The sequence below is a fragment of the Cariama cristata genome, unplaced genomic scaffold (genome assembly GCF_000690535.1).
Source record: "Cariama cristata isolate BGI_N322 unplaced genomic scaffold, ASM69053v1 scaffold7503, whole genome shotgun sequence".
Lineage (NCBI taxonomy): Eukaryota > Metazoa > Chordata > Aves > Cariamiformes > Cariamidae > Cariama > Cariama cristata.
The window spans coordinates 15723-30528 of NW_009607776.1; the positions used below are offsets into that span (position 1 = coordinate 15723).

The window sequence follows — 14806 nt, forward strand, 5'->3', positions numbered from 1 at the left end:
AAGTAAATTAACAAAACCAGACATATATGAGCTTCTTTGATTATGAATATATGTGGTTGGGAACAATCTAAATAAGACTGTATTACTTCAGCAACTACCAAAATATGATTTGAAGATTGTGGGTTTTTAATTTGGCTGAAATGATTAACTGAGCTGAATGAAATGCCAAATAAATGCCAGCAAAAATAGTGGAAAACTATCAAAATTCAGAGAAGGAAATGGCTGGGAAATTAAAAGAATATCCACTTGCCCAAGTCAAGAGAAAAATATTTATATACATTATAGGACTTTGTTGCACTGTTGAATCTACAATGTTATGTGGCATAAACAGTTTAATGAAATCAGCCCCTTCTCTTGTTATGTCATGCTACTACTTCTCCACTACTAGCTTTTTAAAATAAAAACCCCGCACTCCATCCCATACACCTTACCTGAATAACAAAGTCCCTCCCTCTGAAGTCTGCAATAGTCCTGGGCAGCCTTGTTCTGCCCCACACAAACCGCAGGAAGAGAGATCGCTCTGTATTGGAGAAGGACTCCATCACTTCCCAGAACCACTGTATCAAGGAAGCAGTTGGTTCAATGCCTTTGTAAGTTGCTACAGATTTCAGAAGGTGAAGTGGAATATCTGGGCTTCCGCATACCTGAAAAATAAAATTCAGTGATAGGCTACAAAAGTCTGATCAAATCAGTTACAGGTGATTTGTTCCTTGCATTCCTTTAAAATATTTAATCAGCTTTTACACTGACAAAATTAACATTGAAATATTTGAAGTGCTGTGCATAGTCTCCTATTACAGTAATACTAAATATATATCTTCCCATCAGGGGACAACAATGAACCTTCTTTCATATTCCTGAATCACATAAAGAATTAAACATTTTACTTGGGATGAATATCTCCAATTCACCTACTAGGTCCCTGTTTTGTATGGGTTTATTTGTTTGTTTGTTTGGGGGTTTTTTGGGGGTTTGGTTTTTTTGGTTTTTGTTTCTTCCAGAAATAATTCATTACATCACTGCTCAGCCCTATCAAAATAACCTTATTAACACCAAAAGGGCAATTAAACATTTTCTAGTCTTTCCTTGGACAAGATGTTTGCAATCACAGAGCGATCATTGTAAACAGTATTTAATGTGGGGTTTGGATTAGTAAGATATAAGTGAAGAATCTCACTCCAGGTTAGTCTGACAGAGTTAGCAAAGCAGAAATTGATACCATAGTTTCCAGTTCATATCCTGTAAAGAGTGAAAGTAGAGGAACTGGAACAACACGGGCCATCCCCTCACGAACTGCTGCAACTTGTTCGTCAAATTCATGAAGTCTGCAAAGACACATTTTCAGAGTTTCTGTAAATGCCATTTCTAGCAATTATTTCTAGCAATTACTGTAATATCAAGGAAACTTTAACCATTCTCCTTAAGTCCCCAGCTACGTCCCAAGGAACATTAATAAACATTTATCACACAAGATACTTGACTTATAACAGTTTCTACACCAATTCATATTGCACAGCAAGCTCAGTATGGAGAGGTATCTCCCAATATTTAGGATATTTTATTTCCAGTATTATTCACATGCTGTGCTGGGCAAGAACAAACACCACCTCATTTGGAAACAACACGCTCTTGGGAAAAGAATGGCTGTGCTTTGGAACTCTGCCCTCAAACATTCCCAACATTAGACAAACATTATGGTAAAAGAAAAATGAGAAATGGGTCTGAACTAAAACATCATGTCTGAGAGGACAGGAGTTGTCGTATTTCAAGACAGACACAGATAAGTCTAACACTTTGCTGCTTCTGCTGCCACTCATGATTTCTGTTTTGCTTCCCCCCTCCCCCTGTCAAATAATTTCCGAGATGTTTTACAGAGCTCTCCAGAGCAGAGATTTGCATCATTAACAAGTCCTGTCCTCAGGCTTGTCATCACCAAAATAGACAAAGACATCAGGACAAACTCAGTCTTTTGCATCCACTTTTTTACATGGATTCTATTCAGGTGCTAGCTTTTCTCTCAAAGGCTTCATATAATTAAAAAACTTCATACTTAATCTAAACATTTAAATGTTTCTCCCAAAGTCCTTTTAACTGTAAAATGCTTCAGAATTGCTTGTGTCCTTTGAGGATAGCCAGAATTGGCAAGAGAACAAAACCATTTCTTCAAAGGAATGTAACAGTTTATATAGACATATAATTTATCCATTCCATATGAAGTTTCTCTCCAATGTCAAAAATGGGTTGAAGTATTGGTTCATAACCATTTATTTAAAAGAAAACAAAACAAAACAAAGACTGTAATTCAGTAGCTGTTGGCAGACACTGTAACTACAAACTAATAAGCAAATATATAGAGATGACACAGTCTGGCTCAAGTGCTCTCTAAAACAGTTAACTATAGCAGAGGGAATAAAACAACTATGAATCAGTTTCTCATCCAAATACTCTAAATTTCCATATTTCAATAGGCACTAGGCCCACTGCTTCACGTAACAAGATGCCTATGGTTGCTACTTAGATGTACTTGTCAAGATTAGCTATCTAGGTATTTAAGTAACTGAAGGTCTGTCTTCTCAAATACTGAACAATTATTTCCCACTGATTTCAGTGCAACGTTCAGCTTTTGGCACCTATGGGTGGATTTAGTTGTCTGCATATAGGTGTTGGCCTTATTTTATGGTGTCCAAGGAATGAAAATTTTGTTTGTGTATTCCAATTTAGATAAGACTAGAGTAAGAATTCAGCTGGGACTTCTCTTGACTGTAACTGATGATATGAAAAACTGCGGGAGCAGTAGTACTAAATCTAAGCTCTCTTCACAAAGAACTTGATGATCAAGACTATTACCTTATTGCATAGGAAGAACTAGATGGATGGGGCATTTGGCAGCCAGTTTTACAAGTGGATAAAACTGCTCTGTTGGGACAACTATTCAAATCTGGAGCCATACCCGCTAGTTTATTTTGTTTCCTAAAACTTAAGTTTAATCTTTTCTCCTTGGATAGATTAAAATAAATCAAAAAAAATCAACACTGTAATCACATTAAAATATTAAAATACTTGTATATAAGAGGTTAAAGAGTATATTGTTTAAAAGCTTTTACATATTTTTTTAAAAGAAAATTATTATTTATGTCAACAATTTGAATGACTTATTCAACAAACCTGTAGTTTATTGCCAGCCTCACGTATTCAGCTCTATTATCCAGTGTAATATGGGTGTACTTGGAACTCAACTGAATATCTTGACCACTTGCATTAGGCACAGTGAATGGAAGACTCATAGCTTCAAACTCTTCTGAAGTAGCTTCATTGTCTCGAATGTACATAAGTCCAGGAATAAAATCTTTATCAACCTTTTGAAAATAACAAGCCCGAGTTAAAGCCAGTTTACTAGCACTATACAACAGTGTCTCTCGCATACCAGAAGCAGTGCATCATGTGTCATCTACCAAAAGCACTGACGAATGTCTGACCACAACCTATCTAACTCAATTACTGAGTCATTTTATGGATTTGAATTTTACATAAAATTTCATTATGCTGGGATGTGAGAGGGTGCATGCATTCTAGATTTTCAACCCCTTTGGGGAGCATTTGCCAAGAAACCGTATTATACAAGCAAATGGATTTACAGCTTAAAAGCATAATTATCTGTACAAAGTCCAATACTGGTTTTGGTACAAAAGGAATCCCCTTACTGACAAGTAAATGACTCTATGCTTTTACAGTAACTATATTTCTACATGACCGTATTTGAGACAGAACTCTTCTTTGTAACAAAGACCTAACTTACTCCACATCTACTGAGCTCAGTAAACAGAAATTGAAAGTTTGTGACGTTCAGTATGTGGGCACAAACTATGTTCAGTAGTAGTTTGAACTCCCGTTCTTTTACTTCAAAACAGTGTAGGCGTGTGCACCCAATCAGTTACTGCATCTCAGCATAAACAAACAGTAACAGCTACAGAAAGGTCTACTGGAAAGTAGGAGCTTGATCCCAAACATTTGTCTAGTCAAACCCATGAGAAGATCTGAGAACGCTCTAGAATTCAAACAGCTTATTTAACTACTTTTGAATGACTCAAATTTACGGTTTTAACAGTGAGTTCAAATCATCTTTATATACTGGCTCAAAATATAGAAGACCAGTTAAAATAAAAGTATATAGAAACCAGGAAATCATTGGAGAAAAAACTATGCTAGAGTCTGCTTGTCTTCTGTAAGTTATATCCTACTCAGGAACTTCATACTTACCTCACTGAGATCAGCAATTGTTAGGTTCATTCCTGCAAGCTGTTTCCACACTGGCTCAGCCAGGTTGAGGCTCAGAGGGCTGCCAGTCCGGATAGCAATGCCCAAAAGTACACCTGTAAGTTTAAACATAGTGGTTTTAATTTTTTTTTTCATTCCCAATAGTCTGATCATGTAATGCAAGCAGAATGTTAGAATGTTGCTAAGAAATTACCAAGAAAACGAAACATGTTCATATGCAAGAGTGACTTGGCAGCAGGATTTAATAGGAAACAATCTCTGTTTGCTCCAGATTCATCTCTTCCATTTGGTGTCACAATTAACAGAGGAGTCAGCCCATTCTGAAGTTCCTCGCACATTTCTGCTATTGATTCACTATAACCTCCACCACAATCATCCACAGATTCACCTTGGAGAAGAAAAAAAGGCTTAAAATTAAACGTTCTTTCAAAATATTGAAATAAACTGTATTTCCTTCCATGAGAATCATCGAGTAAACAAAAGTTTACTAAAAGCTACAGTGTCATATCTGTTCATAAGAAAACCCTTGAAGTTTTGTTTTATATTTGGAACTTTCCAGTTTATTGTAAATCGAATTATTTAGAAGATTATACAACATATCACAGAGTCAAAAATACTATTTTGCCAGTGTAACTAACATTTTTGTGTTATAATCAAAATGAAATAGAATAGAGGTAGAAAAAGAAAGTCAAAGCAACACGATTCCTAAGTGACATTTTAAAGTAGACATATTTTATATATCTTATATACAGTAGATAGAATGGCTTTTAAATCAAAAATATTTTTCCTCAAAAAGCTCAAAGTGCTATGTGAAATGTAAAAACAACCCTACCAGTAAAGCCAGCTAGCCAGGATTATTTACCAATTCAGACAGCTGAAAAACAGGTTTAGGTTTTGCAGAGTATTTGTTGTAAGCAGAAGAGCTGCTCCTGGAATTTGAGGAGAATTACAGACACATCTCCACTAATCCTGAGGTTTTTTATAAAGTCATTTAAAAAGGCTTTTTTACTTCCTAACATTTTAAGCACCTTCCTCTGCCTACACACATACACTGTTTTCCTATATCCCTTCGTCCCTTCAGGTCCTCCAAAAAAGTAAATTTGAAGAAAACTGTAAAGTTAAGTGCAAAATAAGTTTGGGGGAGTGGAGAATCCTCTTACCAACAAACTTGACTTTCCAAACACGATGAGGAAGCAGAAGGCTATCAGGGCTAAAGGAACTCATTTTAGCACACATCTGTCCAAACACTGACTTCGTACCGTCAGGCCCAGCCAGTCCTCCTTTACTCCTAGAACGTTTTACCTATTGAGTAAGAACATTATAAAAGTCACTATAAGAATATATTTCAGCTGGCATCGCTGTGGAGATCAGACCATAAGATTAATGTTTATAAAATACAATGTGTTCAGTGAAACCTGTGCAGAGGTCCACAACATACCTTGTATATATGACATGTACACAGAAAGTACCCAATTTCAAGTTACAGCACTACAGTATTTTTCAGTACCATCTAATATCCATCCCTAGATCTAGGTATCACAGACTGCTATTGCATATCGTGATCCACTCCAGGAGGATGAAAGTAGTTATAAATCTCAGGCTGTTAGGAGCCCAGAACTACTTCAGAATCCTATGATGGCTGAGGTCGGAAGGCACTTGTGGAGGTCACCTGGTCCAAACCACTGTTCAAGGAGGGCCACCTAGAGCCAGCTGCCCAGGACCACATCCAGACAGCTTTCAAATATCTCCAAGGACAGAGAATCCCCAGCCTCCCTGGGTAACCTGTGCCTGTGCTTTGTGACCACCACAGTGAAGAAAGTGTTTCCTGATGTTCAGAGGGAACCTCCTGAGTTTCAGCTTGTGGTCACTGCCTCTGGACACCACTGAAAAGAGCCTGGCTCCACCTTCTTTACACTTTCACTTCAGGTATGCAAAAATATGTATCACTGAGATGCCCTCTAACCTTTCTCTTCTCCAGGCTAAACAGTCCCAGCTCTCTCAGCCTTTCCTCACAGGAGAGATGCTCCAGTCCCTTAATGGTCTTTGTGGCCCTTCAGAGGACTCTCTCCAGTATGTCCCTATGTCTCATACTGGGGAGCCCAGCACTGGACCCAGCACTCCGGCTGAGGCGTCACACGTGCTGACACCTCCCTTGACCTGCTGGCAACACTCCTCCTGATGCAGCCCAGGACACTCATGAACCTTCTTCAGGGCAAGGGCACGTTGCTGGCTCATGTTCAACCTGGTGCCCACCAGGACCCCAAGGGCCTTTTCTGCCAAGCTGCTTTCCAGCTGGGCGGTCCCCAGCCTGTACTGGTGCATGGGGCTGTTCCTCCCCAGGTGCAGGACTTTGCACTTGTTGAACTTCATGAGGTTCCTGTCTGCCCTTTCTCCAGCCTGTCAAGGTCCCTCGGGATGGCAGCACGACCCTCTGGTGTATCAACCACTCCTCCCAGTTTTGTATCATCAGTAAACTTGCTGGGGGCACACCCTGCCCCATCATCCAGATCACTAATGAAGATGTTGAACAGGATTGGACCCAGTATTGACCCCTGGGGCATACCACTAGTTACTGGCCTCCAACTAGACTCCATGTCACTGATGATCACGCTTTGGAACCGGCCATTCAGTTAGTTTTCAACCCCTTCACTGTCTGTTCATCCAGCCCATACTTTGTCAGCTTGTTTCTGATACAAAAATACAGCATATCTATACATTAAGCAGAAAGAGTTACTGGTTCCAGGTTACACTGCACTGCAATAGGTCCTGTCTCTCTCACATAGCTGTTTAACTGACAGCGATTACTATGATTATCACCATTTACAAGCATTGCAAATTCCAGCACCTCTGTAATAGAAGAAATTTTTCAACTAATGCTTGGATTTGCACAAACATGAAAAACGGTATCTGGTTACCTAGACGCTAGCACTACATGTCCTGAACTGACCTGACAAGGCTGAACGATTGTTCTAGGTAATTTCTATGACCTGACATTGTTATTAGTTCAAACACAAGTGACCACAATGATGACTTTTTTTTTTGTGAACTAAAAATTTGGAAGTTGGTTAGGCCTTAGTAATTTTACTGTTAGAGCTGGAAACATGCAAAACCAATAGGTGTGTTCATGGCAGCTAGACAGAATGATTCTTACCACTTCAGCTGACAACCTCATGGGCTTTCTTCCCTAGATAAGAAATTTTACATTTCCCCAACTATCAATACTGTACTTTAATTTCAAACAGTTCATCATTCATCTGTCTCTACAGCATTGTGTCTGCTCATCTTTAAAGAAAGACAGAGGGGTATCAATGATAAATTTGTTCATAAAGTTTTCTTCCCCTATTTCTGAAGCAGCAGCCAGTGCCTTCGTAAATTCAGTTTTTCTGGATTGCAGTTCACTTGGCTAATGCATTCAATCTCTACTCATACATTTGATGTCAAATCTGGCTAAGTTTTTCATACATAAGACAGATCAGAGGTTGTGTTGTTGGCCAGATAACTGAATACATGTTATTCTTATATTCAGTAATGATAATATTTAAATATGCATCTATGATAGTTACTGGAGGCCTCTAAAAATGAGTAAGCACTACCAAAATACTTATGTATACACACACACACAGAGAGTAACGTGTTTCTTAGGCACCTACAGAATAAGTGTATTTTAAGATTTGATGAAGATCCATAAGAAATGGCATGCAATGAAAATCCCATGTATTTTGCTGTAACAGATGCACACAAAGTGGATAACAATACAAAAAGCATTTCACCAGTACAGAGAGGAAAGAAACAGAAAGTAAACAGGAGGCTGGAAAAACTCAAGATAATTTTTTTTTTTTCCCCTTGGTGTTCTGCAGTTTATATTCTCAACCTGCCCTGACTGCAAAGGGATTCCTACAGTGCACCATAGTTCACCAATATCCGTGAGACTGTTCGTTCAGAAATAATCCAGACTCATCCCACTAATCTGTATTTGGTCCCACTCCAAGCTACAGTGCACCTCAAAATCCAGTTGTTCTGATGCTGCATACTTCTGATGCTTTTGATAAAACATCCACCAGATTTCGTTCAGGTTTTATTGAAAGGCTGACACACTCAAGTCCTCCTCATGTATAAGATGTTCTGTATCACAGCAAGCTGGTTTTAATTCAATGGATTTCTAAGAAATTTGGATGCCCAAGAAATTTTAAGTTAAGAAATCACTGAGTCTTCTCAAAAAGGTCTATGAAAGCAGTAGTTAATTCACTGTTTTTTCAAACCTTAGACCTAAACCACAAATTAATCAAATGACAATAAAAAGGCAAGCAATCCTGCCTGAACTGAATAGGATGGCATGCACATTTGCTATTACACATTTAATTTAGTATCTATTTACTAGCAACACAGAATTTTCACTTAATGTGATCATTTAGATGCAGGAATGGTTACATATTGACTTTTAACACAGCAGTGTAAGAACACCATGAAAGATTATTGGCATTTCTGCCAACACCTTAATATATTCCTTGCTGACAAAGGCAGATGCCCATATTAAAATTTATTAGGTTATTAGCAAAGAGTAAAACACTTCACTGAAATATGGCAAAATGTTTAGGCCACAACCCACCACAGGTGTTTTAGCTTTTTATTGTAGAGGTCTGGAGCACAGCATCTTGCTTATGTTTCCAATTATCCCCTTTAGAGACATAATAAGCACCTTGTAAAATCTATTTTGCTGAATAGGCTGAATAGGGTCAGATATAACCCTCATTGAATACATGCCTTATTAAAGACAGATTATACAGTATCTCAAGTTTTTAAAATACAGTTCCATCCTTCTTGCTGATGAGTTAACTTTTTAGCATAAAACAAGTTAATATGTTGATTAGAGCCCAAGAAGGATTTTCATAAAACAGTCTGCCATCAGAAGATATCAGCTTGTGGAAAACCAGCTTTTCAGGGACCATAGAGAAAAGCAGCAGCTCAAAAGCAGCATACAGTGAAGTGTGGAAGAATCAAGTTCAAGAACTTGCCTCAGTGCATAATCACGTATTGTGAGCAGAACCATTGCAACAAAGGCGGAGAGAACTCAAGTCAATCTGTAGTCCGATTAAAACACTTTGAAGCGATGAAGACCAAAATTTAAGTTCTCTCTCTGAATTTGAAGAACAAAACTTTATATTTGTCTCAAGGAGCCTGAGAATTACCACTGGAATACTGGTCATCCTATGAGACTCTCTCCAACCCAACAGAACTTGGGACAAACGTAGTACAAGAAGCCATGTGCTCGGAGACTAACAAAGTTTACAAAAAGATGACAGCCTATTAGCTGGAATCAGCTAAGAAAGAGAAATATGTACTGTTAACATAGAAGAGAGATCCATGAGAAAACAAACACAATTCAAGGATATGTCATGAAATCAATCTCCAGAAGAGGTAGAGAAGTATCAGTGTGAAAATTACAAGAGCATAGACAGAGTCTCACCCGTACCTTGAGGTTTCAGTTATCTATGCTCAAACTGAAATACTATAGAAAAAATACACCATAAAAAGATTCGTAGAGAAAGACCATTCTACACAAGCAGGCAAAAAAAACCTTAGCATGATCAGTGTAGGAAAATGAAGGCTGTCATAAAATAAGTATTCTTCAAAAGCACATTTGATAAGGGAAAAGACAATAACCAGGAAGGAGGCATGCTATTTAAACTGAAGTATAACACTCACAAAAGAACAAATAATTTATTCATTGATATGCTGTGCCTACTTTAAGATCAGATCATTTTTAATCATCATGCTAGTGAGACTTCTGTAACCCACATTTAATAACGAGCCCTAGTGAGGAGGAAGAAACCATTCTTAAAGCGGGATTTCATATATCCATATGTGCGACATTCCTCCCCTGACAGCAGAGGACACTGAACCAGGAGATCCTTTGCATTATTACATTCCTGAATGCAGACACTCTCCTTAACTGAAATTTGTTTCTCTTTTAAAAGGAGGAAATTCCTTTCAACTGCTATGATAATCTCTTTCATCTAAAGGCAAAGATATGATTTAACAGCATTATGAATGTGTCTGCCTATAGGTCATAAGACACTGTCCATTTGACACCACATGAGCTACACTGGTACTTAAATACTATGTAAATCTGATCTGCCAGTAAGGGGGTCAGTAAGTAAACTTGAGCACTGGAGCCCTGTCTAGACATGTAACTGTTAGCTGACTTTCTGGCTCAGTCTTCAACTACTTCTATTACACCTTTCCAGAACAAGGCCCAGGTGGTGTTTTGGAATATTTCGCTTAATTCCCAAGAACTAGTATGGATAAAACTACATCAAGTTTGGCTTCTTGTGCCTACGCAGTCCTCCAACAGTGTCCCAAACTCTTTCTGTGCATTCAACCGTGTCCTCATGCTACACCTCAAAGCATAAAACCTCTACCCTCAAATTTATGCTATAGAAATACCATGCTGGCACTTGGGTGAGTTGCAGTACAGCCATCACATTGTATTTCACACACCTTGAGCAAGAAAACTACATAAAACTACTGTGTCCTGCTATCACAAGGCTCCCAATAGAAAAGATCCAGGGCCAAGTAGTATGTAAAGAGAATGTGATCTACCCTAAAGGAATCCGGTCCATGTAAAACTTGACCTCAGGAATATTAGCTGTTTAAGACTATGTAAAGCAGCTTTGAATCTTCAATGAAATATTATAAAGGATCAAACAGTTTAAGAGTCCACATTTTCATTTTCTCAAAAGCTAACTCAAGAAATTGTGACCTGTACTTGGTACTGTGTAATCAGGCCAGATTATGAACAGGCTTTTTTAAGCCTTCACTTGGCTAAATTTAGGACAGATTTGTGTTACAGCAATATTTCATTTCCCCCAGAAGCTATGAAGAAGGGAATCCCTGCAGCTACCAGTTCTTTTCTAGAGTTCAAAACAGGTTCAAGTAACAAACTGAAATACAAGGGAAAGCCTATCTTAACTCAACAGTAGAAGAAGGACACTAGAAAATGAGACCAAAACCTACTCACTAGTTTTCCATGTAAAAGTTAAATCCTTACACTGCTTTATCGGACTTTCTGAATTCATACACATAAAAAAAAGTAATGAGAAAATCTCTGGCACTCTCTTCAGCTTCAACTTCCCAAATAATAAACTAAAACAACACATTTTAATCACATGACATTACAACAAGAAATTTTGAGTGCCTGTAGAAAATGGCAAAGAAGCAGAAACAGGGTCCAGCCACAACAGGATGTACTTCTGTTCACTAATGGAAAACTAATTAGTCAATAGTTCAACAATTTCTCCATTCTAACCTTACAAAGAGTACGTTTTCTTATTTTTACAATACACAAAAAAAAGAAAACCACCACTAAAGGAAAGAAATACACGAGAACTCTGCAAGACCAGGCTTCAGTCCATCTAAATGAAAACAATGTTTTACTATTCTATGTTACAGAAATATCGATGGAAAAAAGACATATCTGGCCTAAGGCACAACATTACATTTTCTAACGTCAATGATAAGGAAAAAAGCCCTTTTGTATCAAAGAGTTCTGCAATCAATATGACCACATGTGATGACCAGCAAAGGATAGCCTGATTTTTAATTATATTCAAGGGCTTTTTTTTTTTTTAACTTCCCTTTTTCCTCCCTCTTCATGTTCTCTGTTATGAAAGCAACAGCTGAATAATTCATCTGACCATTCAGAAAGGTAAGAAAAGCATCAGAATCACTGCTCTCTTAAATTATCTAATGTAGTGAGTTTTGAAAAGGCAGCCCTTTGTCAAGGACATACTTTCCTCATTAGAGTCCAAATCATTCACTTAATATTTCAAGAAGTGTCCGCCTGCCCTTAAACAACTACAGTGTGGATGAAAACATACTGAAAAGAAAATGAGCAGCCCTTGTTGCATTCACTTCTTCATTGTTTGACACTCTGACAAAACTCTTCAGTACTCAGATACCAAACAGCTGAAACAGACTTGACAAATGTATAGCACTGTGGGCTAAACATACAGATACTAAAATCAACACTTCAGCTTAAGATACCTGTATTCTGTTGAGCTCTACCACTGGCCCATGCTGACGATCTCTCACCATAGTTGCTTGCACAACTTTTCTGAAAGCTGCCTCCTAAAAAAGGAGCACACAAAAAATTAAAATAGTGGCAAAACTGCAATCAAGTAGAAAGCTGCACATATTTGGAGATGTCCCTGCTCACCACAGGGAGGTTGGACTAGATGACCTCTAAAGGTCCCTTCCAGCCCAAATGATTCTATGATTCTATGATATTTCACAGATAAACACATACTTAGTGTAACTTAGGGGGAAAAATAAAAAAAAAGACTCTTCAGCAGAATAGAGAAACTGATCCTGCAATACAATCCTTCAGCAATTTCCTTCTGAGAACATCACAAAAAACTAGAAGAGGCGTAACACCTCTGAGGCTTTCTTTAGAAGAAATGGAAACAAGCATCAAATACTTTTGAAATACTAAAAATAAAAGCAACAGAAGATAAAGCTGTGAGGTGTTAGTTAAGGATCATGTTATTTGCTCTAATACAATCCAAGTCTGAAACAGTCAGGATACTAAAAAAGTAAAGAAAGTCTCTCCTGTGTCACTCAAAACCATAGCTTGAAAACTTGTACTGCATTCAGATTCAGTTATTACTAAGCAATCAACATGCCACTGAGTGCATGTATAAATTAGTTTATACCAGAATAACATATGTATATGGAGAATAATTAAAGTCAGAGGAAAACAATCAAAAGCGCCAAAGATGAGATCATCTTGCTATGGAAGACAACAAATAAACAACAAATAAAAACTAAAAAAATTAACTTTTCACGCAAATTCAAGTATTTGAGGTACTCTCACTAAGTATTTGGAACTAATTTTACACTGTCAGTTTCAAGCAAGCTTTAAAAAGATTTTTACGTCTTTAGAATTTCTGAAGGTAAGCCTGACTTAAATGGTTAGATATGAATATAGCATTGCAACTTCTGGTGTCTCTGTTGAATGCTTTAGACATAAAATATGCCTGATCTCACATTTTATCCTGTATCCGAAGCCCTGCTGTAACTGTTCTGCAGACTCCTAAAGTAAACTATGTTGAACCTACCTCCTGCACACCCATTCTTATACTTAACATCATATACCTTAAAACTCCCTGTTAATAGCACTAACACGTAACAGTGTCATGAACAGAATAGCTAGGATTTCCCTTTGCTTTTTTTCCCAGTTTAGGTTTTGATGAAACACGTGTGGTTTTCTCTTGGTTTGTGAAGCATGTATTCTGCTGGATTGCTCTACTACACAATTTTATTGGAGTCTAGAGGAAGAGGCCCTGAGATAATACATGCTAAGGGGTCTAGTTACAGGCCATGTGTCTTACCTAAGGACATAGAACAGCACTGCAGAGGGACACTTAACTGCTTGTCTTTTCAAATATCTCTCCCAGCAGATTTTGTCTGTTTATATAAGGTTATCATTTTTTTGTTAGACAAGTTACTATGACAGTGAGAAAATTCAGATCCAAAACTGATGATCATACTGAAGGCAAGTCATGTTTTTAAAGGCTTTCAATATCTGAAGTTTTGAATAAATGTTGCAGCCTTGAAGCATTATAATTATCTGGATTTGCTCATGACTGACTTTACTTACAACTATAAAAATCCACTTTCTTTATTGCTTTGAAATTGAACTTCTAGGTATTGTGTCTTCACTTTTAGCCCAGTCTAAAAGAAGTTTGTACCTGCATAGAGCTTTGGATCAACTAGTCTGTCACCTGATCATGACTACTGAAATACAAAAAGCAGACAATGTCCATTTCATACCTATCTTTTTTTTTTCCCTCAGGATAGCATCTACTGAATACAAGCTAAAGAATTACAGTGTAAAGTTATTTTCAAGAGCAACACAAAAAAGTACTATGAGGAAGAACTGAGGAAAACATAACAAAAAGAACACATTCAAAAAGAAAGAAGTTTGCATAATCCGAATGCAAATATTTGATATACTACTTACAGAACAAATTGACATATATAGTTCTATTTTCTTCAGAAACAGTTCAAACAGTACATTTCACTTACAGTTACAAATCACTCACTTAAAAACATTCTGATAAATACCTTTCCCTGTGATATCAGTATTCCCCGTAATGTGTCAAACCCAATTGAGGGTCCTTGGCCAGTTTCATCAAGTCTTCCTTCAAGATCAAACATTGGAATGCAAGGACAGAAGAGTTCAGAAATGTGATGCAACAGCAGAAGCCTATTTCTCAATGAAATGATGGGAATTTCCTGCAGATGATTGTACTCCATAGGAACCTATGACAAGGCAATGATATCCGAATGTTAATTTAGAATTATTATATATTTTATTTTATTAAACAGAACAATTTATAAAATTTGTAGGTAAATTCGTATTAGAAATTCATATTTGCTTCCCACTGTCCAAACTTAATACACAAAGTTGTTTATAAAAGATACTAATAGTATCCATCTAGACTGAAACAAGTATTAGAAACATGACAGT

General features: G+C 37.4%; 1 protein-coding gene across 1 annotated transcript in view; it reads right to left on the reverse strand.

The window, feature by feature from the left end:
- LOC104159059 (E3 ubiquitin-protein ligase HERC2-like) overlaps positions 1–14598 on the reverse strand; it is a gene marked incomplete at its 5' end in the record, with an annotated part of 15797 nt that extends 1199 nt beyond the window's left edge. Inside the window, 8 exons of the mRNA XM_009696867.1 lie at positions 432–644; positions 1220–1325; positions 3166–3356; positions 4258–4370; positions 4469–4663; positions 5436–5577; positions 12319–12402; positions 14401–14598. Of these exons, the coding sequence (XP_009695169.1) occupies positions 432–644; positions 1220–1325; positions 3166–3356; positions 4258–4370; positions 4469–4663; positions 5436–5577; positions 12319–12402; positions 14401–14598 (1242 nt within the window). The remainder of the gene's footprint in view (positions 1–431; positions 645–1219; positions 1326–3165; positions 3357–4257; positions 4371–4468; positions 4664–5435; positions 5578–12318; positions 12403–14400) is intronic.
- Between the last annotated feature and the right edge of the window lie 208 nt (positions 14599–14806).